At 42.5% G+C, this 27793-nt stretch overlaps 1 protein-coding gene across 5 annotated transcripts; it reads right to left on the bottom strand.

The window, feature by feature from the left end:
* Window positions 1-90: 90 nt before the first annotated feature.
* Window positions 91-27793, bottom strand: LOC306766797 (protein arginine N-methyltransferase 8-B; the record flags this gene model as incomplete). Of its 5 annotated transcripts, none has more annotated exons than XM_079254643.1 (10): window positions 91-174; window positions 566-687; window positions 2273-2423; window positions 4996-5111; window positions 5959-6046; window positions 7003-7145; window positions 10621-10684; window positions 21401-21556; window positions 23729-23974; window positions 27719-27793. In XM_079254643.1, the coding sequence occupies 10 exons, from the start codon at window positions 27791-27793 to the stop codon at window positions 91-93; spliced, it is 1245 nt and encodes a 414-aa protein (XP_079110769.1). The 5 variants fall into 5 exon arrangements, with proteins under 5 accessions (XP_079110769.1, XP_079110771.1, XP_079110772.1 ...); XM_079254645.1 differs by having other exon boundaries at window positions 23729-23965; XM_079254646.1 differs by having other exon boundaries at window positions 23729-23959.

The following is a 27793-nucleotide window of genomic DNA, read 5'->3' as shown; positions in this document are numbered from 1 at the left end:
GCCTGTTAGTTTTCTCTCTGACCCTCTCGCATCCTGCCGTGCATCTGGTGAGAAAGCCTCCACCTCCCCCCCGGTGTGCAGGGGTCAGATTTAGCGCATCTTGTAGTCGTGGGATATGGCCGCTTCACACAGCTGCCCTTTGAAATCCAACTCAAAAGTAAAGTCCAAGTCGCGCTGCAGGTGAGGAGAGGGGGGAGAGACGAGTGATCAGGAGGAGAGAAGGAATGGAAGACTGGAGAGAACAATCAGATTTTCATTTGGACATGACAGCAGGATGTGCTGGTAGATAAACAGAGTATTAGTGTCAGACACCAGAAGAAAGCAAACACCCCCTCCTGCATCCCGCAGGGGCGGGGGAGGACACCCGCAAGGTCAACAACAGAGTCTGTTTGTTCAAGTCGCTGCGGTGCAGCTGCCTGCCTGGCCGCTACGCAGGAGAGAAAACAGCCTCTTTGTTTAGGTTGTTTTAATCCAACTGCAAGGAAGTCTGCAGAAATAATCCACGTGTGCATTTCTAATCACTTGCATGCACATCTAAACAAGACGCATGAGAGGCAATACTCACAATGTTCTTCTCATTGGGCTTCATTGCAATGCTGCCAATGATCTCTTCTCCTCTTCGCACGGTGAGATAATCCTCCAGGTAAAAAACCGTCTGCTTCCAGTGAGTGTACGGAGCATCTGGAGCTGAATACACCCAAAAAACACACACATTCAGTCGTAATGAAGTGCTTTTGGCAGTAGCAGGTAAAATCTTTCCTATCAGCAGCTGTCAGACTGATTGATACATTTCCACTCTGTAAAAAGGCCATCATTCCAGATCCTGTTTACCTAACACGGTTTCAATGCTTTAATATTTACAGCTGCTGGCTGGTGAGAAAGGAAAAGACGCACAATGCTGGATCACTAAAAGCAGTTTACATAACCTGGCAACCTGAAAGTTCTGACTCACTAAAGCTTTAATACATAAAAGTTAAAACATGTGAAGCAGATTGTCTGAACCATGAAAAGCCGACAGTTTGTCGTCTTCTTCTCACGCTGAGTCGCTTTTCTTCCAGCGCTGCATCGTTGCGTGTGTGTGTGTGTGTGTGTGTGTGTGTGTGTGTGTGTGTGTGTGTGTGTGTTGTATAGAGGTGCTTGTCTGAGTGCACGCAGATGTAATGTAGATAGGTAGACCCTGATATCGCCGGTATTCCCCAGAGCTCTGACTATCACTGATGACTGGGCTGAGATTGGAAAGGTCAATACGATTAAATTGAATATCTGTCAGCTTTCCTGGAGCAGCTTGGGTGCTCTGGCTTCATGCACAACTTCTTTTGGTGTTGATAGATAAAAGCAGCTGCCAATCAGCTTGGCGGCTGCACACAAAAGCCTCTCAGCTCTTTGGCCATACTTCAGCTCAGACGCTGACATGCTAAGTCTGCTTCTCATGTTGCTGCAGCAGATAAAATGCACGGATCTGACCTCCCGTTCCCTTTTTCTTTGGGCCTGAGAGTCATATCTGATATGGTTCTCTGTCAGGACTTTTCTATTGACTCTCTCTGTGAAAGTTTAGATGCGTATCTTAGTTTCTGGCAGGCGAGTCTCCAGGTTCGACATTGGGAAACGTACATGACAGTCAAACTTACAGAAAATCAATAGAAGAGCAGCAAAAGGAATGAAAAATGCTGACACTGTACATCTTTTAGTGTTGACGTTACCAAGTCCTTGTGATGGTGTTCTTGATGAATAAAAGATGATGTGTTTCTATCTTGCGAGCCCAAAGATCCGTCTCCCTTTAATGTGACTTTATTCTGAAGGGTCTCTCCTACCAAACACCACTAGAGGTCAGGAACACACCAGTTTTAACACAGTCCTAACCTTCAACGTTTGGATTCTGCTAGTTGATCTAATTAGGCGGTTCTGTTATCAGAGAAACCTGCATTTAAAGGCTGAACACAAACATTTCCTGTAACAAAGAAGCACAATAGGAAGAAAAGGTGGTTTAGGATATATTTTATGTCCGAAGCTTCCAGTCTACCAGGTCCAAACCTTGACATTTATTCAGTTCAGTGTCTGTCTGACTGAATTATAGTGCCCTGAAATTAGTTTCACATGAATGTCAATAAGGGGGGACTCTTTCCACGTGCGCTGGATGCAAATGAAAGCTGAGCAGGTACTGCCAGCAGAGCCATGTTTTAAATATAACGGCAAGGAAGACGGCAGCAGACTCAGAGGTCATAAAAAATTCCATTTAAATCCTCTCCAACGAGCTTGTGAAGCAGCAGCTCACCTGTGGAGAATCCGGTCTTCTTGTGACACTTTGTGAACTCTATGTTGAAGTAAGTCACCAGTGCGTGGATGTAATCGTTCCTCAGGATTTGCAAGCAAAATGCAGAGGTGAAGGAGAGGTCTTCGGGCTTGACTGTGTAGATATCCACCTCCTGGAATGAGAAAGACTCTTAACTCCTCTCAAAGCAAAAGTCCCCGTAAACAAACAAACAGAATCTCACCTTTTAACTTAGTTTCATTTGACCTAAAGCAGCTCAATTAAAAAATGGAAATCCACCAATCTGCAGGAATATTCCAATGTGTCAAGGACACCAAGGAACCTGAAATGCTTCGTAAAGAGGCCAGAAACACCTGTCAAAGATGGATGACAGGAAGCAACCAGCGTAGTTTGAGGGCTTTAATTTGTGGCAGGTTTCAGGCTATCTGATGCAACATCTTCCCACTGTGTCATCTTCAGAGCAGAACAACTTGTTCAGCATGTCATCTAAGCTTAGATGTCTAAGACACAGACTGGAATTTACCTCAAACCTCTGCTGCAGGATGAACACGGCGGCATAATCCCATTACATGTACCATCAGTGCTAATAGATATTCGCTTCTAGCCTGCGGAATCTGCCGCCAGATGTCACGATGTCAGGAGAAATCAGACTTATATAAAGCATATATCATATATGATTATTGGTGTTGTAGAGGTGAATAAGAGAAAATCTCTCCCAGAAGTAATAAATATATGTTTTGTTGCATAAAAACCTCTAAAAGTCACATTTTCAACTTTCAGACAGAATCATAAAACTGTGGATTTAAAACTCAAATTAGTCTAAAGACTAAATAAAAGTATTTAAAGCTTTTGAATGCAGGCTGTTGAAATATTTTAGTTAAGATGATACTGGTTAATGATCCTCGCAGCTTCATAGCATGTGATCCTGTGAGTACAGCTACTCAGTTATACAACTTTAATGAGGACATTTGACAAACCATTTAAATATAATGTAAGTTTCCAGCAGGGAATCGCTGCTGTAAAGCAACAATATCCTAAGGCAAGCACCCCCCCCCCCCCCACCCCCCATCATATTCATGCAAATGGATTTTCAGATTTCACAGACGGAAAGGCCGACTTCATATAAAAATGAAGGAATGACCCGACGGTATTCCACTGGGACCGAGGTGAGACGGGACAGAGCCGTGCAATCAGCACCAGAGACGAGAAGGTCACCACGGCAACGAGGACAATCAGGGAAACGAGACAGGCTGCCATTGACATGCAAGTCACAGCAGCCGGATGAGTCTGGAGGCGCAGACGGGGCGACCACCGCACGTCAAGGTCAAACTCCTTCCAGCCTCACGCCAAGCCCGACAGGATGGTAAGCACATTAACGTCTTTGTTTGGTTGTTTTAAACACAACTAATGTGTTTGCTCCTCAGCGCAGAGTTTACCAGACAATGTAATAAAAAGATAAAACATTGATTTTATGAGACTATAAAAAGTCCCTCGTATCACCGGCTCATTTGTTGGATGTTGCTGCTGGAGAAAATAGCAGAAACGCTTGTTTTTGTCATTTTTTTTTAGAGAAATTCACTAATATTGTGTATTATCTGAAATAATTTAAAAGATGAAAATAAGAAAACATTAAGACTGTAAAAAAAAAAAAAACCTGGGATCATGAGGATCATGAGGAGCGTCTCAGGGAGGCGGAGACTCTCAGATGAGAAACGATCACCTCTCCATAAACAAATACATCTCTGGTCACGTTACTGAGCTTGTGAAAATACGTGTGAATCTTTAGGTTGGTTTTTTTTTGTTTGTTTTTTGTTTTTGGGTTATTTTTCTTTTTTAGGGTTCTTTTTTTTTCTTCATTCCTCTCCCTTTGTCTCTTTCACGTTTCCTATGAGGTGTTTTCTCTTCTTTCTCTTTCTGTCTTTCTTCTGTCCTCTCCGGTCCGGTCCAGCAGTACAAACTCTATAATCCAAACAATAACGCAAAATAAATATAGAAATAAGATAAAAATTCAGAAAGCCAAGGGGATCATTATATCCATAAAGTTTCTCTTGGCAAAGTAAATTTGCTCAGCAGAACACAGCATCCAGACCATCAATCTGCTTGCCTAAATGCTGGACAAAAAAAAAAGGAAAATAATTATGAATGATTTTATGCATAAAAAAACACAACACTCTAACTTTATGCTAACAAACACAGCCGACATGCTTATCATCTGATCCAGGTGAAGGTGTTCCCTCAGGACAACAGCTGGGAACATGTGCTCAGATTATCCCGACAGTCTGAGGATCTCCTGGTGAGTTCAGCTCCTCAGTTTTCCTTCCACAGTCCAGAAGATGTGCATGTGAGTAAAACCTGACTGCTGGACTGGCAACCTGCCATGCTCTAACCCTCTTTTAAAAGCTTTTGGAAGCATGCATGTTCATTTTACCACTGTTTCCTTGGCATCATCAAAAAGTCCTTTACCTATTAATTTAGACACCCTGTGGAGAAATCATATTCCCGAGTGTTTCCACGGATAAAATGAAATCTGATCCAGCGCAGTAATTATCTGTTTATGGCTTTCTGTTCCATGAGGTAGTTATCACCAGGCAGTCTGATGCTGATCACACTCTGCCTGCAGCATCACAAATAGTTTTATTACATCAGGTTTAAAGCAAAGTGTGTGCGCCAAGCTGACTTTATGAAAACCATCAGCCAATAAACGATCAATAGCTTATCGTACTAACCTTGACCAGGCAGGAGTTGGTCACCACCTGCTTCGGGTCCACCACATCCACCAGGGGTTCCTTCATGGCCACGTTGCGAATGCAGGTCATGTCAAAGCCGTACACGTTCTCCCACCCTGGTTGGTACAACATCGTCGGGTTACTTAGCCATTGTGTTTTCAGTTAGTGTTCATTAACTGCAAACATGTGGAGCTTTCTTGTCTTTGTTCTGGATTTTTATCCGTTTTTTAGGGTGGGAAAAGCATCAGGAGGTGTAAACAGTTGGGCTGCAGCTGTAAAACAACACCACTTGGATGATCTATGACCCTGAAGATAATTCCTGTCACTCCCGATTATTCCTTTTTTTCATTCTGACATATGAAAAGTCACATTGTGTTTGGCAACGATTTGTAAACATGTGCTTCTCTGAACTCAGGCTCCAGCCTCGCCTCATTGTTGTCGAAGCTAAAATCCCCCCATGCATTATTCATGCAGCCTCCTAGGACGGTGTGAAAACAACAAATATCTTTGTCGTGACCTAAAATGGGAGAACAAGTCGAGTGCTTCGGAGAAGCAGTGATAATGAACAGGTCACAAACCCTCTGGGTCTTCCTGCTCTGGTGTTTTTGCATTTCTGGCCGCCCACTCATCTCGGTGAGAGTGCAGCCCAGAGTGGCAGCAAAGACCACTGAAGTACTGGAATCCTTTAGAGGGCCACTTCTAACTGTATAAAAGCCCTTCCAGACCCTTTCCAGTGGAGAGAGATATGTCCACATCTCAGCACGACACCGTGTTTACTTTATATCAGAATTATTTCGAGCTTTTCTAACACTGCAGGAAAACTGCAGAGAACTGATCTAATATCACTTTTTCTGCGTTATTATGTGGTGGACTGCGGTTGTGTAATCTCCCACATGTGTAGGAGAATATGAGTACTTGCTATTGTTTGTGTGTGTTTGTATCTGGGCTGTGCAACAGATTTACAGTGGATTTTGAAGTCTTTGTACTGCCGGTCCTCTATGGCCACCACATACAGCGAGGCTCGGTCAGGAAACATCAATCCTCCGGGTTTCTGTTTGGCAAAAGAACACGTTACAAAAAGTCTGCAATACCGCAACGGTGACATTTAATTCCACACCAAGGACAAATTGTTCTGGTTCAGTAATAAAGCAGCTGCACTGTTTATGAGTTATGCTGTTTGTCCTCTCTAAAACATGATTAAGATTTAAAGTTCATTTAAAAGATCTGTAAAGACTCTTCTCAGCGTGATTCACTATTACAATATTACCCACCACAGCGTGGTTTTATTATTAGCATGATTATATCCTGAAACCGGAGGGGACTCGCTCAGACTGTGACCCACATCGTGGTTTCCAAAAGGACAGAAAGGACGATGCTAATATAGCTAGCAATTAGATTAATGGATCCTATAATAGACATCAAAGTCTTCTTAATAAGTATGCAGTAAATGTAAGTAGTATAGTGTAAACCAGCTCTTTTATTGAATGGAAGTTGGTAAATTCAGGCGAAGCAGATGGTTAAGATGAAATGCAGAGTCATAAAATGAAAGACCCAGTGAGATGAAATAATCCCTTTCTATCATGTCCGATGACCTGCTGGTGGGTGTGTTGGACTGTTTCTCTGCAGGGACCCCCTCTTCTCCTTATTTCTTATTATTTTACTGTGTTTGGGATTATTTTTTAGCAGTGACCTTCAGACAGAGGATGTGCAGCCAATGGCTGTGGTGCAAACACACACACTGTGCTCAGCATGCAGGCCAAATGTAGACGTTATCTCAGAATCAGACGCAGCGAAGAAACAGACAAGTTTTACCAACAGAGGCTGCTTCTAACGCCGTTCCAGAGAGGCATCCATTTCTAATCTGCATCCAAAGAATTATTGGATATTTTTGATCAAGTGGATTTAGTCCGCTTACATTTAGCATTGTTAACTGGTTTACATGGTTTAACTGGTTTAACTGGTGATGTAAAATGTAAAGGATTAAAAGACAGAGTCCTCATGTCATACCAGCCATTTGTCCCTGGCAAAGATGACCGTGTTGAGCATGGATTCGTAGAACAGGCAGTAGCCCATCCACTCGGATATGATGATGTCAACCTTCTCGACCGGAAGCTCCACCTCCTCCACCTTTCCTTTAAAGATGGTGATTACTGAAAAACAAAGCATTTATTTTTACCACAAATAAAGAAAAAAAAAAACAAAACCCAAAAATACCAGGGTGAAGCACAAACAGAAAAACCACCACGTGTCAGATACATGTGATTCACATATGATTCACATGTGTAAACATGTGTTATTGGAAGGATTCTATGTGATTCCCATGTGATTCACATATTAAAACACATGTGGTCTTGGACCGATTCTATTTGAATCACATGTGATTCACATGTAAAAATGTGGTCGTGGAATGATTATATGTGATTCACATGTGATTCACATGTAGAATCTTGGAACGATTCTACGTGATTCACGTGTTAAAACACATGTGGTCTTGGAATAATTCTATTTGATTCACATTTGATTCACATGTATAAACACGTGTGTTCTTGGAACGATTCTATGCGATTTACACGTAAAAACGTGTTGTTTTTGGAACGATTCTATTTGATTCACATGTATAAACACGTGTGATTCACATGTATAAACACGTGTGATTCACATGTATAAACACGTGTTTTCTTGGAACGATTCTATTTGATTCACATGTGATTCACATGTAAAAACACGTGTGTTCTTGGAACGATTCTATGCGATTTACACGTAAAAACGTGTTGTTTTTGGACAGTTCTATTTGATTCACATGTATAAACACGTGTGATTCACATGTATAAACACGTGTGATTCACATGTATAAACATGTGTGATTCACATGTATAAACACATGTTTTCTTGGAACGATTCTATGTGATTCACATGTGATTCACATGTATAAACACGTGTGATTCACATGTATAAACACGTGTGTTCTTGGAACAATTCTATGTGATTCACATGTGATTCACATGTTAAAACACGTGTGTTCTTGGAACAATTCTATGCGATTCACATGTAAAAACGTGTTGTTTTTGGACAATTCTATTTGATTCACATGTGATTCACATGTATAAACACGTGTGTTCTTGGAACAATTCTATGCGATTCACATGTAAAAACGTGTTGTTTTTGGACAATTCTATTTGATTCACATGTGATTCACATGTATAAACACGTGTGTTCTTGGAACAATTCTATGCGATTCACATGTAAAAACGTGTTGTTTTTGGACAATTCTATTTGATTCACATGTATAAACACGTGTGATTCACATGTATAAACAAGTGTGATTCACATGTATAAACACGTGTGTTCTTGGAACGATTCTATTTGATTCACATGTGATTCACATGTAAAAACACGTGTGTTCTTGGAACGATTCTATGCGATTTACACGTAAAAACGTGTTGTTTTTGGACAATTCTATTTGATTCACATGTATAAACATGTGTGATTCACATGTATAAACACGTGTGATTCACATGTATAAACACGTGTTTTCTTGGAACGATTCTATTTGATTCACATGTGATTCACATGTAAAAACACGTGTGTTCTTGGAACGATTCTATGCGATTTACACGTAAAAACGTGTTGTTTTTGGACAATTCTATTTGATTCACATGTATAAACACATGTGATTCACATGTATAAACACGTGTGATTCACATGTATAAACACGTGTTTTCTTGGAACGATTCTATGTGATTCACATGTGATTCACATGTATAAACACGTGTGATTCACATGTATAAACACGTGTGTTCTTGGAACAATTCTATGTGATTCACATGTGATTCACATGTTAAAACACGTGTGTTCTTGGAACAATTCTATGCGATTCACATGTAAAAACGTGTTGTTTTTGGACAATTCTATTTGATTCACATGTGATTCACATGTATAAACACGTGTGTTCTTGGAACAATTCTATGCGATTCACATGTAAAAACGTGTTGTTTTTGGACAATTCTATTTGATTCACATGTGATTCACATGTATAAACACGTGTGTTCTTGGAACAATTCTATGCGATTCACATGTAAAAACGTGTTGTTTTTGGACAATTCTATTTGATTCACATGTGATTCACATGTATAAACACGTGTGTTCTTGGAACAATTCTATGTGATTCACATGTGATTCACATGTATAAACACGTGTGTTCTTGGAACAATTCTATGCGATTCACATGTAAAAACGTGTTGTTTTTGGACAATTCTATTTGATTCACATGTATAAACATGTGTGATTCACATGTATAAACAAGTGTGATTCACATGTATAAACACGTGTGATTCACATGTATAAACACGTGTGTTCTTGGAACAAATTCTATGTGATTTACACGTGAGGAAAATGTTGATCACATGTGGATCACATACAGTTTACACGTAAACCCTGTGTCAAACACAGATGATTCACATGTGTAAGCAAGAGGTTTCAGATAAATTTTATGTGATTCACATGTGAATCATATGAGTGCAACACATGTAATTTAATTTAAACCATATGTAGTTCACATGATTTACATATCAACCATGTGATTTACATGGTATTCACATGTGGACTGCATGAAAATGTTCTGAAACAACATGATTGCACATGTGGTTCACATGGAACATGTGGTTTTTCTGTAAGGGGAAAACCTTTTAGAACTGTGTAAAATCACACATATGTACATACAGTACATACATAGTGTGTTACATACATGTTCCATCTGACAGGATGTGTTACATGATGTGACATGACCATTTCTTTACATTTATATCAGCGTGTTCACACGGAAACCCTGCACACGCTGTCAGCAGAACGTAGAGGGAGTTTCCACGCCGTCCATTCAGCTGCTGGAAAATAAAACCTGCAGTTATGATGCTCACTGAATAATTTAGGAAGGAAAAAGAAAGACGGTGTGATGATACATCACTTCGTACATCATGTGCTCCATATTCCAGCCATGTAGTTCCGGCTGGACAAAGCATGGCGGACTGGATCCGTCTCCCTGCTGGGGATTAGCTGACTTCCGCTCTGTTTGCGCTACTTTGGCAGGAAATTACTGAGAAGTTTCATGCAAGCGTCAGAATGACATGTGAACGTTGTTCCTCCAAGTGCTGATTGCTTTCTGTTATTAACTGTCCACAACTCATAGCAGACACAGCGATACGTCTTACTTCAAGAGCATATTTGATATTCATGGCTTTATAGATACGATATTTGCTGACAGGGTGGTTTATGGAGCTATTATTTGGTAGGTACATAGTCAGTGACTTGGAGGGGAATTTGTTTTCTGTCAGACGGCTGTTATGATTAAAACATACGCTTTGAAGTGGTGAAAGATGGAAGCCTGTTGGTGCAAATGAATACAAATGAGCAACTGCAGAGCAGTACGATAAAGGAATGACAGAGGTCTTGGTTTGACCGTTTTCATCCTTCATAACTGCAGGCAGGGCCTCCTCCTTCTGTTCCTCTGCTCGCCTTCCCTCCTTCATCTTCATCCTCCATCATGATTAGAACTTAACTTATTGCTTCCTTAATGCTAATCATGTGCACATTCATCAAAATGAGACGTGGAGGAACAGCTGCATCTCTTACCACTGTCAAGATGATTAGATTTGATGATCCTTTCTGAGTACTCGGATATGCTGGAACATTCAATCTGCCAAATAAAGAGAGAGAAAAGTTAATGAGCAAAGATCTGAGATGGAATGTCTATTTCCTCCATAACAACATGCCTCATTTTACAAAATTATTGAAATGTTGCTGATGTACTGACAGGGCCTGAATTTAAAGTGCAGAGGCCCCTGGGCCCAGAGTGTCCCATGGCCCTCCTTCCCCACTGCAACATTGTGAAAATTGTGAATGATACACTGTAAAATGTCATTTCTAACATCTCTCAGCCAGTGGTACCAGTAGCAACACACTAGATACTGTGGTGTAACTATCTGGCTTTTATCTACATTTAGTTTCATGTCCAAACTGCTGGTGTTTGTCCCACTGGACCCCAAGTGGGCCCCTAGTGGGCCCTCTGAGCCTGTGCCCATAATGTCCATTAGATAATCCAGCTTTGTGTACTTTAATTTTAAGAAAATTACACATTGATATTATTGTGTTGTTTTGGGCGGTTTGTGTAACACCAACATTTAGTTCCTTCCCCGCAGCAACTTCAAATTAAAATTAAAATTTATTTATATAGGACATTTAATAACAGCCCATGCTGACTAAAGTACTTGAAAATAGAAAATACAGATAAAATGATCACATGTATGATAAAAACAGAAAAATAAAACAAGAAAAAACAAGAAAAACTACTAATAAAATAACAATAAAACAAAATGCAAGTAAAAATAAAAAAAAATACAAACTATAATTCAGTATAAAAAAAACCAAGGTGTACACCAAAAAGTTAGTTTAAATGATGAAAGGCGAAGGAAACGAATGAGTTTTCAGTCTGGACTGAGAAGACTGACAGACAGAGGAAGAAACTCAAAAGTCTGATGAAACTCCCGCTTTTATTTTACACATAATGAACACCAGCGATGTTCTGTTCCACAAGGTCCACAATCCAGCTGGTTTTTCATGTTTTTCTGCTTCAACACACCTGAATCAAATTACCTGGATCCAACAGCCAATCAGGTTCAGGTCCGATGTAAGACTGAAAGATACAGAAGATCATTCCTGCTGGCAGCCATCTGCCTCCGGAACAACACCTCCTCAGGTTAATTATTATCTACTACAATATAATATAAAGTATTTTTCATTTCATTTCTGCACAATGACTCGTTAATTTGAGTCAGCTGTGTTGGAGCAGGGATACAAGGAAAACCAGCTGGACTGCGGCCCTTGTAGGACCGAACTGAGTACCCCTGACGTACACTTTACAGACAGACTCCAGTCATTGCTGAACCTTACAGGCATCCATACTTTTCAGACTTATCAAAATTTTCTGTTACATGACTGAGATTTTATTTTCAAGTCAATGCTGAGGGCAGTCATGTCTGTCTCACACCATCACAAGGCTCCCTAGAGAGCAGTTAAAGGAAAAATAAGGTTATTTTGTTTAGTATCTTGATGTGGATGCCACCCATTCCTCCCATTCCACCCATTCCTCCCATTCCTCCCATTCCACCCATTCCTCCCATTCCACCCATTCCTCCCATTCCACCCATTCCTCCCATTCCTCCCATTCCACCCATTCCACCCATTCCTCCCATTCCTCCCATTCCACCCATTCCACCCATTCCTCCCATTCCTCCCATTCCACCCATTCCTCCCATTCCACCCATTCCTCCCATTCCACCCATTCCACCCATTCCTCCCATTCCACCCATTCCACCCATTCCACCCATTCCTCCCATTCCTCCCATTCCACCCATTCCTCCCATTCCTCCCATTCCACCCATTTCACCCATTCCACCCATTCCTCCCATTCCACCCATTCCACCCATTCCACCCATTCCTCCCATTCCACCCATTCCACCCATTCCTCCCATTCCACCCATTCCACCCATTCCTCCCATTCCTCCCATTCCACCCATTCCTCCCATTCCTCCCATTCCACCCATTCCACCCATTCCACCCATTCCTCCCATTCCTCCCATTCCACCCATTCCTCCCATTCCACCCATTCCACAGCTGACAGAAACACTGTAAACCTGCACCTGGCTAAAATCAGTCAACTTTTAAATCCCCTTTTTAACACAAAACATGGTTGTAGATGTAAATGTAATAATAGAGCAGATGGAAAAGGGAGGAAATAAGATTGACCAGGCCTGAGTGTGTGAAGTCACGCTGCTAAAGGATGTTATTTTATCCTGTTTTTGTCTGATAGCAGTGAGTTTTTATCGCTCATGTTTATGGCTTGCATGCCTGACAGCAGTAGGTAACTAGCAAGGGAAGGATTATCACCTGACATCATGCACTGAGGTTAATTTATTTCTGCAGGACATGCCCCGGAGTCAAGCTGAACACAAAGGGATGGCAGCAGAACATAAAGGGAAGCTGTTTACAAGGTGACATGCCGCCTCCACCGAAGGGCTGCCAGTGCTCATTTAAAGTCTTTAAGGTTAAGAGTATTTAGTGCTGAAGTCAGGGAACTGGATGGGATCTTACAAATCCAGTTTTCTGATGCTTCAGATTGCTTCAAACCATCTGTAGCCCTCTGGGTTTTTCTGGTCCAGTCCTTAAAATGACACCAGTCTCATCGATTCTGTGTGATTCTGGTTGATTTATTTTTTATTCAGGAGCTTCTTGTTCTGTCCACATGATGTACTGGTTTAAGCTCAGTCTCATAGCAAGTTTCATGTGTTTGTCAGACACTTGTCAGCCTAATCCATGGCTGTAAAATACAAGATGGGAATATATCGGGAGGATGTTTCTTTCTCCAAGGCAGCATTCATGACAGGGATGATATCCTCCTGACTACCAGTAGTTCAACTTGTCCTCTGTGGAGGACCTTTGTAAACCTAAATATTTTCATCTCCCTGAATGCTACTGAACTAACACCTTTTGATCTTTAAAGAGGACATTTTCTGCAAAAGTGCAGAATACTTTTCTTTGTGCTGATTTTTACTTGAAATTTTGTAGTTATATTTTCATTGAATATCTTATAAACACATTGAATTGTTTCTAAGATAAATATAACTATATTTTACCACAATATTTCAAAGTTTAAGCAGTGTCCTCCGTAGTGGACATTTGTTGTTACACATTTTTTTTTCTGGTAGTCAGAAGGATAATTTCAGTTCTACATATTCTGAATCACATGTATCACCTGGAAGGCCGTTGTCCTGCTGGCGATTGGCTTTTTCTGCATTTGTGTTTCTTGTCGGATTTTGTTGGACGTTGTTTTCTTTCCTTTCTGTTCTGGACACCTGGTTGGATTTGCTGATTCGCTTCACCTGCTCCTCCTCGGTTCTTGTCAGTATATAAACCTCTTGGTTTCTGCTGGATCAGCGTTGTATTTCATCTGCTTTTGTCCGGTAGTTCAGCCGTCTACACTGAACCCTGCATCGCGGCACTCATTTGCCTCTTTAGTCTGTTTTTCAGGGATTTTTTAAACATTTTCCTGCTTCTTCATACCGACCCAAACGAAAGGCCTGGAAGTTCATCAAGTTGGACATGAGAAACGTCTTAAATCCTTTTGGCCACCGATGATTTGAATTGTTCGGGAACTCGTCTCCCTTCTTTTAAGCATGTGCGTCCATATGAACTCCAGGATGTGAATCGTGGGCGTCAGAATGCCATAAGATAGATGCAATATGATGCAAGACACTGAGCTTGTTGCGATTCTAGAATGAACATAGAAAAAAACCTTGAGAAATGACCATGTCTGCACGTGGACCAAGCGGCAACCTCTGGCGGTTAAAAGTGAAGCCTATGCAGAAGTGCATAAAAGTGCAGTTCCCCCTTCATCCACTAGGGGCTGCAAAACAGAGCAAATCCCCATAGACTCCCATGTTAAAAAGACCAACTTCACAGCAGGAATAAACATGATTACAGCAGAAATAAACATATTAACAGCAGAAATAAACATGTTTACAGCAGGAATAAACATGTTTACAGCAGAAATAAACATGTTTACAGCAGAAATAAACATGTTTACAGCAGAAATAAACATGTTTACAGCAGGAATAAACATGTTTACAGCAGAAATAAACATGTTTACAGCAGGAATAAACATGTTTACAGCAGAAATAAACATGTTTACAGCAGGAATAAACATGTTTACAGCAGAAATAAACATGTTTACAGCAGGAATAAACATGTTTACAGCAGGAATAAACATGTTTACAGCAGAAATAAACATGTTTACAGCCTGGTTCAGAAATCCATTTTCGGTTTATAGATCAGGTTTACCTTCATGACAACTGTGGGGGCAGTGAATTTTTTTCTAACTCGCCCATTTAAAAGAAATTTAATCTCAAAGTTCAACATATTTAGGGGCGTGTCCTTTTGATTGACAGGTACCCGATCTCCCGCTTCAAGTCAGAAGAACGTAGAACAACCGCGGTTTTTAGCCGGTTAACAACGTGACTTAGCTTTAGGCCGCTTACCTCTGTTAGCTCCTGTTATCTCCGGGTTAGCTCGGTTAGCTCTTAGCTACAGAAAGCTCGGAGTTTGCTCAATGTCAATCATCCGCCATGACGCTCACAGCCCCCCTCTCAGCTCCACCTCTTTGCCAATATTTGTATTTTCGGGGCGAGACGACACGTATGCCCCTGCCAAGATGGTGACGATAGGAACCGCCCACCGAGCTTCAATTCAGCTCTTCAGAAACCTACGGGTGATGTCACGGAGGCTCCGCCCATCTCTTTATATACAGTCTATGACATGGACCAACGCTTCAGGGTTGCTAAAGTGCCCCCTCCATCATCATCGTAACTTCTGAAGGTTCAGCTACTTATAAGAAGCTCTGAAACAAAATAAAAAGAATAATTTATTCACCAAACCTGGAGGAGCGTCGGTGAGAAGGAGAAAGTGTTTCCACCTGAGTGTGTGCGTTCAGCTCCACTTGCTGAGAGACTTATTCCTGCTGCTGAAGATGCCTCTGGTCGGAATAAGCTGCAGAACTCTCAGAGTGATCCTTAACAGTTCTGGATCATGAAACAGCTGAGCTGCTCTGAAAACTTCGTTCTTCCACATTCTGTCATGGAAGAAGGGAATTTTTGAGGGGCTGAACTTTTGAAAGGAAACAAATTGATTGGTCACGCTTCATGTGCAACAACTTAACTGATAGATGGACAAATTAAAAGGTTTCATCTGGGGATAGTCCTGTTTGCAGCGTAACCCACACAAAGATGTGGCTACGTTCTCGCGGAGGTCATCAGTTCCTCCATCGTTAAAGCATGCAGGATGCAGGAATTTCACAGTGACACGGCTTCCCTGGAGCAGCCTGGCTGTTTGCTGGGTATCAGCAGAGGACTGCTCAGGGGGTGGGGGGTTCTGGTGCCAAACATCAGGTTGCCTAAACATCCAGCAATGTTCCCGTTGCACCAGATGTTAGTGTGTCTGGGCTTGCAGGCACACATATGCTATTGTTACAGTGCTGCTGTCAATAAGACTGCTAATGCCAGCGCTGCATCTCCTTCTGAAGCTCACTGTGAGAGTTCCCCATTAGCCATGTATCCATTAGCATCACACTTCACTGGGAATACTCAACCCTGCAGGCTTGTTGACAAAGACGCTCCCACTCGCATCGCCTCTTGCACATCCCACTAGTGTCAGGGAGAGTTTCTGTCACCATGGTTATCCCTGTGGGTTCTATCTTGTCCTCTACTCTCAAACACAGCAAGCTTGCCTTTCTAATTTTGTCCAGATGCCATGGCACCCCCCCCGCAGCTAGACTCTTAACCTTTGACTCATACATCTGAAATAAGTTCAGCAAAGCAGGAGCAAAAGTTGTGAATGTCAAAGTTATTTTAGCTTCAGTCTCTCCACTTTCAGCTTGGTTTAGTTTCAAAGACTTTAGAGATGCTCGTTTCTGCTGCGGACGATGGAGCACGAGTTCCTGAAGGTGGAGACGCTGAGTGACGCGGAAAGGAAGCAGAAACCTCGTTTCCACGTCATTTTAACCATAATTCAGCTTTAAATTCTGCAAACACAAATAAGAAAATGTAATTTTTTAGGAAATGCATGCAGATCTTTTGTTAAGCAGCAACAGATACTATGATGAATCACCTGATGATAACTGTAAATATTGTTGCAGCTTTAAAAGCAATCTTCATTTCTTCCTGCTGCAGATTCATATTCAGTTTCATATTTTCCACATTTTTGGGTCTTTTGACTCATTTATTGGTTTTAAATTACCTCTGCCTTAAAGGCAAGGACAACAGCATTTCTCCATCTCATGCAAAATGTTTATTTTTCTTTTCAATGTCAGTTTCGTTCTCTTCCTTCGCTTGCGCCGACAGACTGACCTGTCAGACAAAGTTGTCTGTTTTTCATATAATGCAGCCCAAGGACCCAAAAAGCACGACCAATCAATGTTAGTTTCTGGCCTTACCCTCTACACACACAGATTTAACTGAATTATTGAATTTTTTATCATCTTTTGATAGTTATGCCATTTTTGCTGGGAATTTAGTTATTCTAACATTGCTTAACTTTTTAATGCAAACTTTCTCCGAGAAGTTAACTCCTGCCAATCTTCATTTCTAGGACGATGGAATGAATCTGTGGGGAAATGACTGGTTGTGTGTGTGTGTGTGTGTGTGTGTGTGTGTGTGTGTGTGTGTGTGTGTGTGTGTGTGTGTGTGCGTGCGCACCCTCCTGGAACACTAGTACCATCTTTGCCAACACAATACGTTGCAGCTGTACAGCTGCAGTTTATTGGGAGAAGGAAAGAAGTCATTATAACAGGAATCTCATCTCAATTTTGAGTCCTCCAAGTATGCCTGCTTATGTACATGTATGTAGGTTGTTTTCTCTCTTGTTTTTTCTCTCTCTCTCTTTCTCTACAAGGTATTTTTCTGTTTTCTTTTCTTTTCCATTCTCTTTCTCTCCCTCTTCTATCCTCTCCGGTCCGGACCTGCAGTGCAAACTACAAACAATTATGCAAATAGTAAATAGAAAAATAAAATAAGAATCCAAAATATCAAGGAGAACATTATAGTTTATCTATAATGCTTCCTTTGGCAAAGTAAATTTGCTCAGCAGAATAGATAATCATTCTGCTTGCTGAAATGCTGGACAAGACAAAAAAAAGAAACTTGGGTCCTTCAGGGTCCCCATCCTGCAGGTTTTAGATGTTTCCCTGCTTCAACATGCCTGTCTCAAATTAAGGGTCACTGTACAGAACTTGACAACAGTAGTTAGGCTGATGTTAGGGGGATCCATTTAACTGCCGCACCTAAAACTTGCAGAAAAGTGGTCTCAGTGTTTTGTGTCTTCATTAACCCTTTATGTTTTAATCAATTAGTGTTTTTCTATCAAAATGTAATATAATGGTCTGTATTCCAGATTCCAGGGATGCAGCACGCATCAAACTTAAAGCTTTGCTTCTGGCTTACAAAACAATAACTCCAACAGCTCCAGTCTACCTTCACTCCCTAATCCAGACCTACACTCCCTCTCCACAGCTACGTTGCACCAGTTAAAGACGCCTCGTGTTACCACCACTTTGTGGGACTAAATCACCAGCCAGACTCGTTTCCTCTGTTGTGCCACGATGGTGGAATGATCTCCCAAACTCTGTCCGCTCTGCAGAGTCCCTGTCTACTTTTAGGAGCAAGCTGAAGACTCAGCTCTTCAAGGAGAACTTCAACACTTAGTTTAGCTGTATTTGTTGGAAAGTTGGAGAACTTAGCCCAGTTCTTTGCAACAAACATGATGGTATTAATTCTTTGTATTTTAACATAGGTTATATTATGTGGGAAGGGAGAAAACAAAAAAATAAAAGCCTGTAGCACTTCATGGAAGGACCTGCGTCCAACTGGACAGTCCACCAGCACCTTCCTACGATGTCCTCTACAGTTTGATTTCGTACTTATGTTGTTCTCAGTCAGATCTAAGTCGCTTTGGATAAAAGCATCTGCTAAATGACTGTAGAATAGAATCTGGAGCCCATACAAACCTGTGTGTAATCCCTCTGCAGGAACAGTCTGAGCAACCAGCATATCGTTGCCACATGTGACCTACTGGACTTCACTGATTTTACTTTGTATCAGATGTTCCCAAAAGCTGTGGAACATTTCTGTAAAAACTATTTTGCACTTTGCTGCATATTTTTATGGCTCTAATCTGTATCCTCACACCAAAGGCAAAAAACATGCAGGGAAACTATGAATCTGGTTCTCTGATCCTGTAAAATGGATTCTTTGCTGCACAGAAAGCCAGAGTCTTTGTGAACCAAAGAACTGATTTTAAAACGTCGCTGCTGGTGCGGACGGCATGACAAGGTTCTGGTGTGAAATATGTCTCAGATCTGCTGATGCTGCACGAGCCACAGACACTTCTCAGATCATCTCTGTCAATTTACATCCTGAGAGTTTAAACCAAACAAGAAGCATCTGCTTTTAGTTTTTATGATCCTAATTTCTGGAACAAACTACTAGAAAAAATCTGAAGTCTGCTCTGAACTATTGTTTTTTTAAAGGTACAGTTTGCAAGTTTTACTGACATCTAGTGGTGAAGATGTGTGTAGAGAAGAGTCAAACCCCGTGCTAGGTTGTGAGTGTACGGTAGCCATCACAGGCCAAAATACTTCCTATAAAAACAGGTTGTCTTTTACTGTGTACCGTTCAGACATGACTTATCACACACGGTGCTCTACCTGCTTCACAGTTGTTTGTCCCTTCACAGACACCGTAGAAAACAAGCAGCTACCATGTCTGTGGACTCAGTGAGTGGAAATAAATGTTTTAGTAAAGTCAGCAGAGGCTGATAGAAACAGTTTGTAATGATTTATTATATTTTTCTGACACTGACCTTTTGATTTTGTGACACACTGAACCTGAAATGTCTTATTTGTTATCACTTTAAATTAATATAAAGACTGATTTATATATATATATATATATATATATATATATACATATATATATATATATATATATATATATATATATATATATATATATATATATATATATATATATATATATATATATATTTTGTTGCATATGGACATTGATGCTGATGGTTATCATCCCTGTAGATGTTTGAATCAGACTGAATGTAACTCATCACAGCAGAAATTCCAAATTTCCCTGTACAATTTACTCCAAAATGTTTTAAAGTTAATTTTATGTCTTCAGTGGTGAGGAATAATCTGTTTTCACTTTTGTCTGAGAATGTGACTTCTAAATGTCCGTTCAATAACAGCAGAGAGACTTTTATGAGTTCTCTGTGGACCCAGAACTGTGAAGATCACTTCTTTTTTCTTTCTTTAATAGGATCCATATGATGGAGAGATGGTCTCGCTGGCCTGGAGCCCAGCATTTCCACCTCACATCTTATCCCTCATATCAACCTTTACAAGCTTAGGGTATGATAAAGGTATTGCGTTTGGTGCAGAACTCATGCTGGGAGGCTTTAGGCTGAAGATAAACTAAATCTCTGAAATCAGCGACGTTTAGGTGGAGAAAACCCTGCCGGATGGAAAGCAGAAACACCAATGTAAAAAGCATCTAAATACAACAAAACAGACTGAAACTGAAGAGAGGAGGCAAACGAGCTCAGGACTCAAGGTAAAGTCATACACACACACACACAGAATGTCAACCAGTAGCACAGAAAAAGTCTCCATGCAGTTCCAAGTTAATCACTTCTCCCCCTGAAGCACCAGCACTCCATGTGGAGCCTGCAGACAACAATAAGCTCCGCTCGGTCATCCTGAGCCGGCTGTGAGTATGCAGCGTGTGTTCTCAGACATGTCCTGACTAACAACTACTTCTGCGTTGAAAACACAATAACAAATCCAACTAAAAAACACACAAATCCTCTGAAAAACGTGCATGTAAAATCATTACAAATGGCGAGTAAGAAAAGAAGTTTTAAGGTTGTAGAAACAGGAGAGAACAGAGATGGAAAGTCGGTGTGTGTGTGTGTGTGTGTGTGTACCAGTTAAAAGTCTGGACATTGAATCAAATGACAAAATGTGTGTTTATGTGTGTGTGGGATGGTTAACAAGCTGCATCATCGGTGGTAATCTGTTGCAACTTAAAGACACTGCAGAACTGTTGCCATTTGCCCACCAAGCCCCCTTCCCCCAATCGATGGCTAACTTACATCCTACCTGACCTGTTAGCTCTCTCCAACCAGCAGAAGACCATCTTACCATGACTCTTGTTTTCTCTCTTTCCATCTTTTAATCTTGCGTTTTTTTGCTGAATCAGCGACGTTGTGTGTTCAAACAGCCGGTTCCTTATTATACCGTGAAGCTGGCGTGGACGACAGGTGAGGAAGAGATCTGAAGGGAGGACCAGCCCAACAATCTGCACAGATCACGGTGCGCTAGCAGCAAAACGAACAGCGGAGTGATGTGTCTGGTTTACTGGCAGCAGGGTTTCATGCCGTCTTCTTGGCCGAGTGAGGAAATGAAAGTTTATTGCAGAATAGAAAAGCTTTGACTTTGGTCTGAAGGTTGTTGATGTGTGTGGGAAATTATTTGTAAATGAATCCAGGGTGGACCCACCAGCCAGCAGCAGGTAAAGGCATCATTTCTCCATTCAGTGATGAGGCATTTGGCCTTTTTTACTGTAAGATATAAAAGTCTGAGCTCTCAGATTTCTCCCCAGCCGATGTCGAGACAGAGGTTAAAGTGCACAATAAGGTCTGAAGCAGCAGCAGACACGTGCTGCTTCTACAGAATGTCAGCCTGAGCAGCATCACGGCTTCATCCTGGTGGATTACAACGAAAACAAATGCATCTTACCCCGTAAACATGCTTGGCTCCTGCTTTGGCTGCAAACATGGACAGGATCCCAGTCCCGCTTCCAACGTCCAACACTATTTTGTCCTTGAAGACATGCTTGTTGTGGTACATGGAGTTCCTGTAGGTAAGCGTCCTCACCTCATCCTTCAGCATTTCCTGGATTAGCACAAAATAAATCATGTTAGGAGGAAGTAGCCACTGAGGTGGTCGCTGAGGTTCTGGATCTGCTGTGACATGTACAGTGGCAAGGTGACAGAAAGAAGCCCAGGATTCGGCTAATCTCACTGCATTCGCTCTCAGCTGTGCAGTTTTCCATTCAAAGCCGCTGCTACTACTCCTGAAAAAGCCCTGTGAGCCTCCAAGGCCAGACTGTCTGTGTCGCTCTCGCTTCCTGCATTGTGCATGCATGTGTGAGAAGAAAAGGCAGAAATGCCAAAAATACACCTGACCTATATTCCAAAAATATGAAAATTTCATCTCACAGGTCACAAGAGGAACTTATTTCCCCCCTTTTGAGTCAACCTGAGACTGGAGATGATGAACACACATAATGATAAGAACATCATACTGAATGGTGGAGACATCCATCCATCTCCTGCCACTTATCCGGGGTCGGGTCGCGGGGGCAGCAGCCTAAGCAGGGAAGCCCAGACTTCCCTCTCCCCAGCCACATTTGCCAACTCTGCGGGGGGGATCCCGAGGCGTTCCCAGGCCAGCCGAGAGATATAATCCCTCCAGCGTGTCCTGGGTCTTCCCCGGGGTCTCCTCCCAGAGGGACGTGCCTGGAACACCTCACCAGGGAGGTCCAGGAGGCATCCTGACCAGATGCCCGAGCCACCTCAACTGGTTCCTCTCGATGCGGAGGAGCAGCGGCTCTACTCTGATCTCCTCCCGGATGACCGAGCTCCTCACCCTATCTCTAAGGGAGAGCCCGGCCACCCTGCGGAGGAAACTCATTTCAGCCGCCTGTATACGAGATCTTGTTCTTTCAGTCACGACCCACAGCTCATGACCATAGGTGAGGGTAGGAACGTAGATCGACTGGTAAATCGAGAGCTTCGCCTTCTGGCTCAGCTCCTTCTTCACCACGACAGACCGGCGCAGAGTCCGCATTACTGCAGACGCCGCACTGATCCGTCTGTCCATCTCACGCTCCATCCTTCCCTCACTCGTGAACAAGACCCCGAGATATTTAAACTCCTCCACTTGAGGCAGGACCTGACTCCCGACCCGGAGAGGACAATCCACCCTATTCCGGCTGAGGACCATGGTCTCAGATTTGGAGGTGCTGATTCTCATCCCAGCCGCTTCACACTCGGCCGCGAATCGCTCAAGCAAGAGCTGGAGATCACGACCAGATGAAGCCAACAGGACCACGTCATCCGCAAAAAGCAGGGACCCAATCCTGAGGCCACCAAGCCGGATCCCCTCAACACCTCGGCTGCACCTAGAAATTCTGTCCATATAAGTTATGAACAGAATCGGTGATAAAGGGCAGCCTTGGCGGAGTCCAACCCTCACCGGAAACGAATCCGACTTACTACCGGCAATGCGGACCAAGCTCTGACACCTGTCGTACAGGGACCGGACAGCTCGTACAAGGAGGTCCGGTACCCCATACTCTCGGAGTACCCCCCACAGGAGCCCCCGGGGGACACGGTCAAACGCCTTCGCCAAGTCCCGGTGGAGACACGACACTCCTAAAGATTTCAAACATCTGTGACGATGGTTTGCAGCTGATGAAGCATAAAAAAACTAAATTTTGAAAATGTTCACATCCTTTTGCTTTCTCCATCAAATTGTGGATTGACCTCAGCAGGACACGAGCTGTGGCAGAAAATCCTCTCAGGAAACGTTCTGAGCTGCGGACCACTCCAGCACAGCCATCGTAATAACTCTCTATGACACAAAAATCTTGGTGAAAAGGTTGCTGGAGCAGTTCAGGGCAGGAGGCTAAGCTACCTGGGAGGCTCCCCTCAGGAAAAGAAGTCACATAAAATCATCTTTAGGTACCTTTCCAACACACGACGTGAGACGGTTTGGTTTTAAAGGAACAGAACCGACATGCATGGAGACGGAAACCTGGTTTCACAGCCTGGAGCTGACGTTCAGGAACTTACCAGAACTCACATTTCTGCAGGTTTTGCAGACATTTCAACCACAGATTTTTTATGATTTCTCTCATTTCCACACAACATCCACTAACCAGCTAACGTCTAACGAGCTGCAGTGCAGAAATCCCATCGCTGAGCTCTTCCACTGACATGTTCCAGTCTAAGGGACATAAAACGCTGCAGAACGACGGTGCTGGTTGTTACACAGTCGTACCTCGTGAATGCCGAAATGAGCGTAGGAGTCAAAGTAGTAGTCTCGAGAGGTCATCTCCTCCGGGCTGAGAAACTTGGCCATCTTGCCCCGTCCTGGACAGCTGGGCAGGTTTGCAGCATGGGGAGTGTGTGGTGGGAGGGGAGGCCGGGGGGCTGGCTGGATCGAAGGCACGGGCTTGGGCAGCGAGGTGGGCTGCGCCGACTGAGAGGGAATGATGCGGATTGGCTGCGGCTGCGACTCTGGTTGCTTTAAAGAAGAAAAGCAAGATGGTTAATATTTCTGGTTTTTGGAAGAAACAAGTGGAGACTGAGCAGCAGCATCAGGTTGTATGTGCATTCATGACTCTTTGTACGTTCATTTAAGCCTCTCAGATCATGTTCCCGTCAGCCTGGTGGCGAGTTCACAGAAGGAGGATGGAGGACATGCGGACAGCCAACAGGAAGTCTGTCTGTCAGCAGAAGATAGAAAGCTCTGCAGTGCACAGATGATCACCTACAGGCCTGCTGGGAAGGTCCTGCCATGGTGAGCAGGAGCTGGTTTGTGAGGGAGTGACGGAGAAACAGACACATGCATCTCAGTGTAGAGCCACTAATCCACTCTGGTGTTTATTCTCATTCCAAGTTTCAGGCTTCTAAAAATACATGCTGAAGAAATACTTGTGGAGATGGAAAATAGGAGGGTTTGTTTGTGTATTTCCTGGCAACTCGTACGCGACTGACACGGCTGTAATATTTGCGTGCCTCTCTGGTTGCTATTTATTCTCTATTTATCCATAAAAACTTTCAGATGTCATGCTACAGCGTGTTAATTATGCTGCTTCATCTTCGGCGTTCCAAACAGCCAGTTTCTCCTGCAGAGTTCAGGTTATGAGATGATGCAATCACAGAGACCTGACAGAAATCACTGTAACAGGATGTAGATTCACTTAAATGTCTTCATTTAAATATATTTTCAATAATACAGAAGTCGACAAAGTGGCTCATTAATCATTTCAGCTCTCTGCTGTGACGGTCAGTGAGGTGGATAATCTGCTGCAGAGATGAAGTTGTGTTGTTGGATCTCACAGTGACAGCTCCAAGGTTGAGTCTTTCCTCCCATTCCACCGTCTCCTCCTGCACATGTCTATGCTTCTATGCATTATTTATCTTTTCACCCGTCCTGCTGGGATTAAATGGCACAGACCTGGACTCAGTGTGAGCGGACAGTAATGTATAAAAGGTTTAGATCCATGCATGACACCGTCGCGAAGCTGTTGGTTTTAATGCTTCGGTCCAGACTTAAATAGGTTAGATCTGCACAGACAGTTCTGTTCTCTGCTGCCGTCATGAAGCATTTAACAGACTAAAAAAACATCTCAATAATGCTGACATTAAGTCTTTTCATGACTTCTGTCTCATGTTATCATCATGTCAAACCTTTAATTTCTCACCTGTTAAATAAATGACTGAAAGTAAAAGTTAGCAGCAGCGTAACGGGGAGCATTTTGTCGTGCCTGCATGGTAACTTTACACAAAAACAGGCATGTATCGTATCATAGAGTACGTTCTAAATATAAGCACAAATTAGCACAGTTATATGGTTCCTGCTAACATCAATCTGCTGCTAAATCACAAGCAGAAAAAGTAGCACAGAAATAGAAAAAAGTGATTATTTGAGCCATTCATTCTTTCATGATCTGAACCTCTTAATCTGATCAAGGGTCGCGGGGGGGCTGGAGTCTATCCCAGCAGCCTGTGGGCGAGAGGCGGGGTACATCCTGGACAGGTCGCCAGGACATCGCAGGGATATTTGAATCATTAGAAAAACCAGATTTGGTCCAAACTCTGCAGGAGAAGTTGGTCCGGGCATGTCGGTGTGATCTTAGTTTTAAACAAAATCCACAAAAAAAACACTTTAACCTTCTTATTTATGAAGATTCAGATTAAAACTTTTACATTTATTTTCATCTTCACCATCACCATCATCATCAGATGTCCAGAAACTATGGTATTTATATAATCCCGGTGCAAAAACACCACTTTATCCTCCTTATTTATAAAGATTCTGACAGTTTTCTCGCTGCACGTTTAGATGACCCGTCTGAGTTATCACACCTGACATTCTGGTCTACACTGCTTCCCAGTAAACTATAACAGGATTTATTAGTAGTTATACTGATACGTATCTGCAAGTACTTTAGACAAAGTACTGTGGTATCACCTCCTGTTTTTTTAAAGAAACATCAGGAAGTTTATGAAAACATGAAATGGTTCCTGAAGGAGGGCTTTTTTTCAGAACTCTCCTTAGAGACTCAGCTGAATGTCTCTTCTGCGTTTCCCCATAAGTTCTCCAAGTTTGAGCCACGTTCAGCTTGAGGAGATTCAGAGTACTTTAACAGGAACATGTTTTTTTCCTCAGCTTGAGAGTTTTTACTATAGTTATGTCCAGATTCTAAACATTAATAAGCTGAATTGTTGCTCAACTTTGCCATTCAGACACTCTGTTTGTTCACAGCATGTTTCCACACCGTGGATGTTCCCGCAGGATAATCATTTGGATCATCAAGGAGACTTTCCACTAAGCTAAAATTACCCTGGTGTGTGATGAGCTGCATACCGCTGCAGGTGTAAAGGCTGCAGATTAAATGTTGGCATCATCTTAAAAACGGAAAATGAAAAGAGTCACATTAGGTGTCAGAGCCTCAAGATGTGGCCAAAGTAAAACACTTTCTGGCTGTTATGTCTGTTTGTAGAAACTTATGTGTATGTTTTAAAAGGAAGGATTCATTATGCAGCATATTATAGTAAACGTTGCGGTCAGTAAGCTCAGATGAGAGCAGATGGAGTGAGAATAACTCAGATGGCAGATAACAGGAAAGAAAGGGCCAAACATGTCCCTGCCTCTCACCCTCATAACGCATAAACACATCCAGGGTTGCATTTCTGAGTGGATGCAGATCTCTCCACTGAGGTGAAACTTGTTATCTGAGAAGGACATCTCTGTGCTTCCTTCTGTTACATTTCCATAACTTTCCACATGGTTGGCTGTTAAAACTGGACCCCAAGTTCCTAAATATCTAGTTTTCTGCAAATATACTGAAATGTTTAGCTGAATAATTCAGCAGTTTCACAATAATGAGTAATTTTTTTTAACCTTAATCCATAATTTTTATATATATATATATATATATATATATTAAAAAAAACTCTCCAGGAAGGATAAACTTGTGTCATTTGGTTGCAGGAGCACCGGCAGAAGAAAACATCACTTATTTTCTCCCTCAGATGAAAAATGAGAAAATGTTTGGAGTTTGAAGCCTCTTCCAAGAACTTGTTTGAAGGAACTTTTTATGTGATGAATAATATATAAGGAAGCAACATGAGGCTGCCTCCAACTTCAGCATCACTTCCGCATGAATCAACGTATCCTCCGCTGCGCGCGCTCCCGCCATGAATACAGATGTGGCGCGCGGCTCAGTAGGACTAGAGGAGCAGAGCCAGATCTCAGACTCTCATAAGACTGAGTCACAGAGGATGAGTTCTGCAAAGGGAACCCGCATAGAGCAGCGTGCGTGAGAAAGCTTCAGTGCAACCTTACTTTCTGCAAACTGCTCCGTTTGGTGTGCACGCCACTGCAGCACCTTGGACAGCGCTGGTGATCCCTGCACCCAGCCCACCGTCCCACCGACTCCTGGGGGCTCAGTGGGTCCGGATGGTGCAGGAAAACGGTTTTTATGATGCTGACATCCATTTACATGCCGACCACACTGCTTTATGATGAGCGGAGAAAGTGATGTCATTCAGCTCAGAGTGTCCTCACCATGCAGATGTGGTGTGTTGCTAAATAACCAGGGAGCATCCTGACACACAGTGAGACTGAATCAGATTGATGTCTCGCGCTCCGGACTGTCAGCATCCTTCAGTTTGTCCGAGATGCAACTTCAGCATCAGGACGCATTTCTGAGCAAAGCGCGCTCTGCTGTGAAACGAAGACAATAAAATGTTTCTTTACTCTTACCTCGCTGCTGTCCGACTCCGCCATCTTTCTCCTGAGGAGCATGCAGCGGGACGAGTGTTTAATTCCCAT

This window comes from Telmatherina bonti, assembly GCF_933228915.1.
Source record: "Telmatherina bonti genome assembly, chromosome: 2".
In the NCBI taxonomy this organism is placed as follows: domain Eukaryota; kingdom Metazoa; phylum Chordata; class Actinopteri; order Atheriniformes; family Telmatherinidae; genus Telmatherina; species Telmatherina bonti.
The sequence above is the reverse complement of the archived record's forward strand: the minus strand, read 5'-3'. Positions and strand labels throughout refer to the sequence as shown.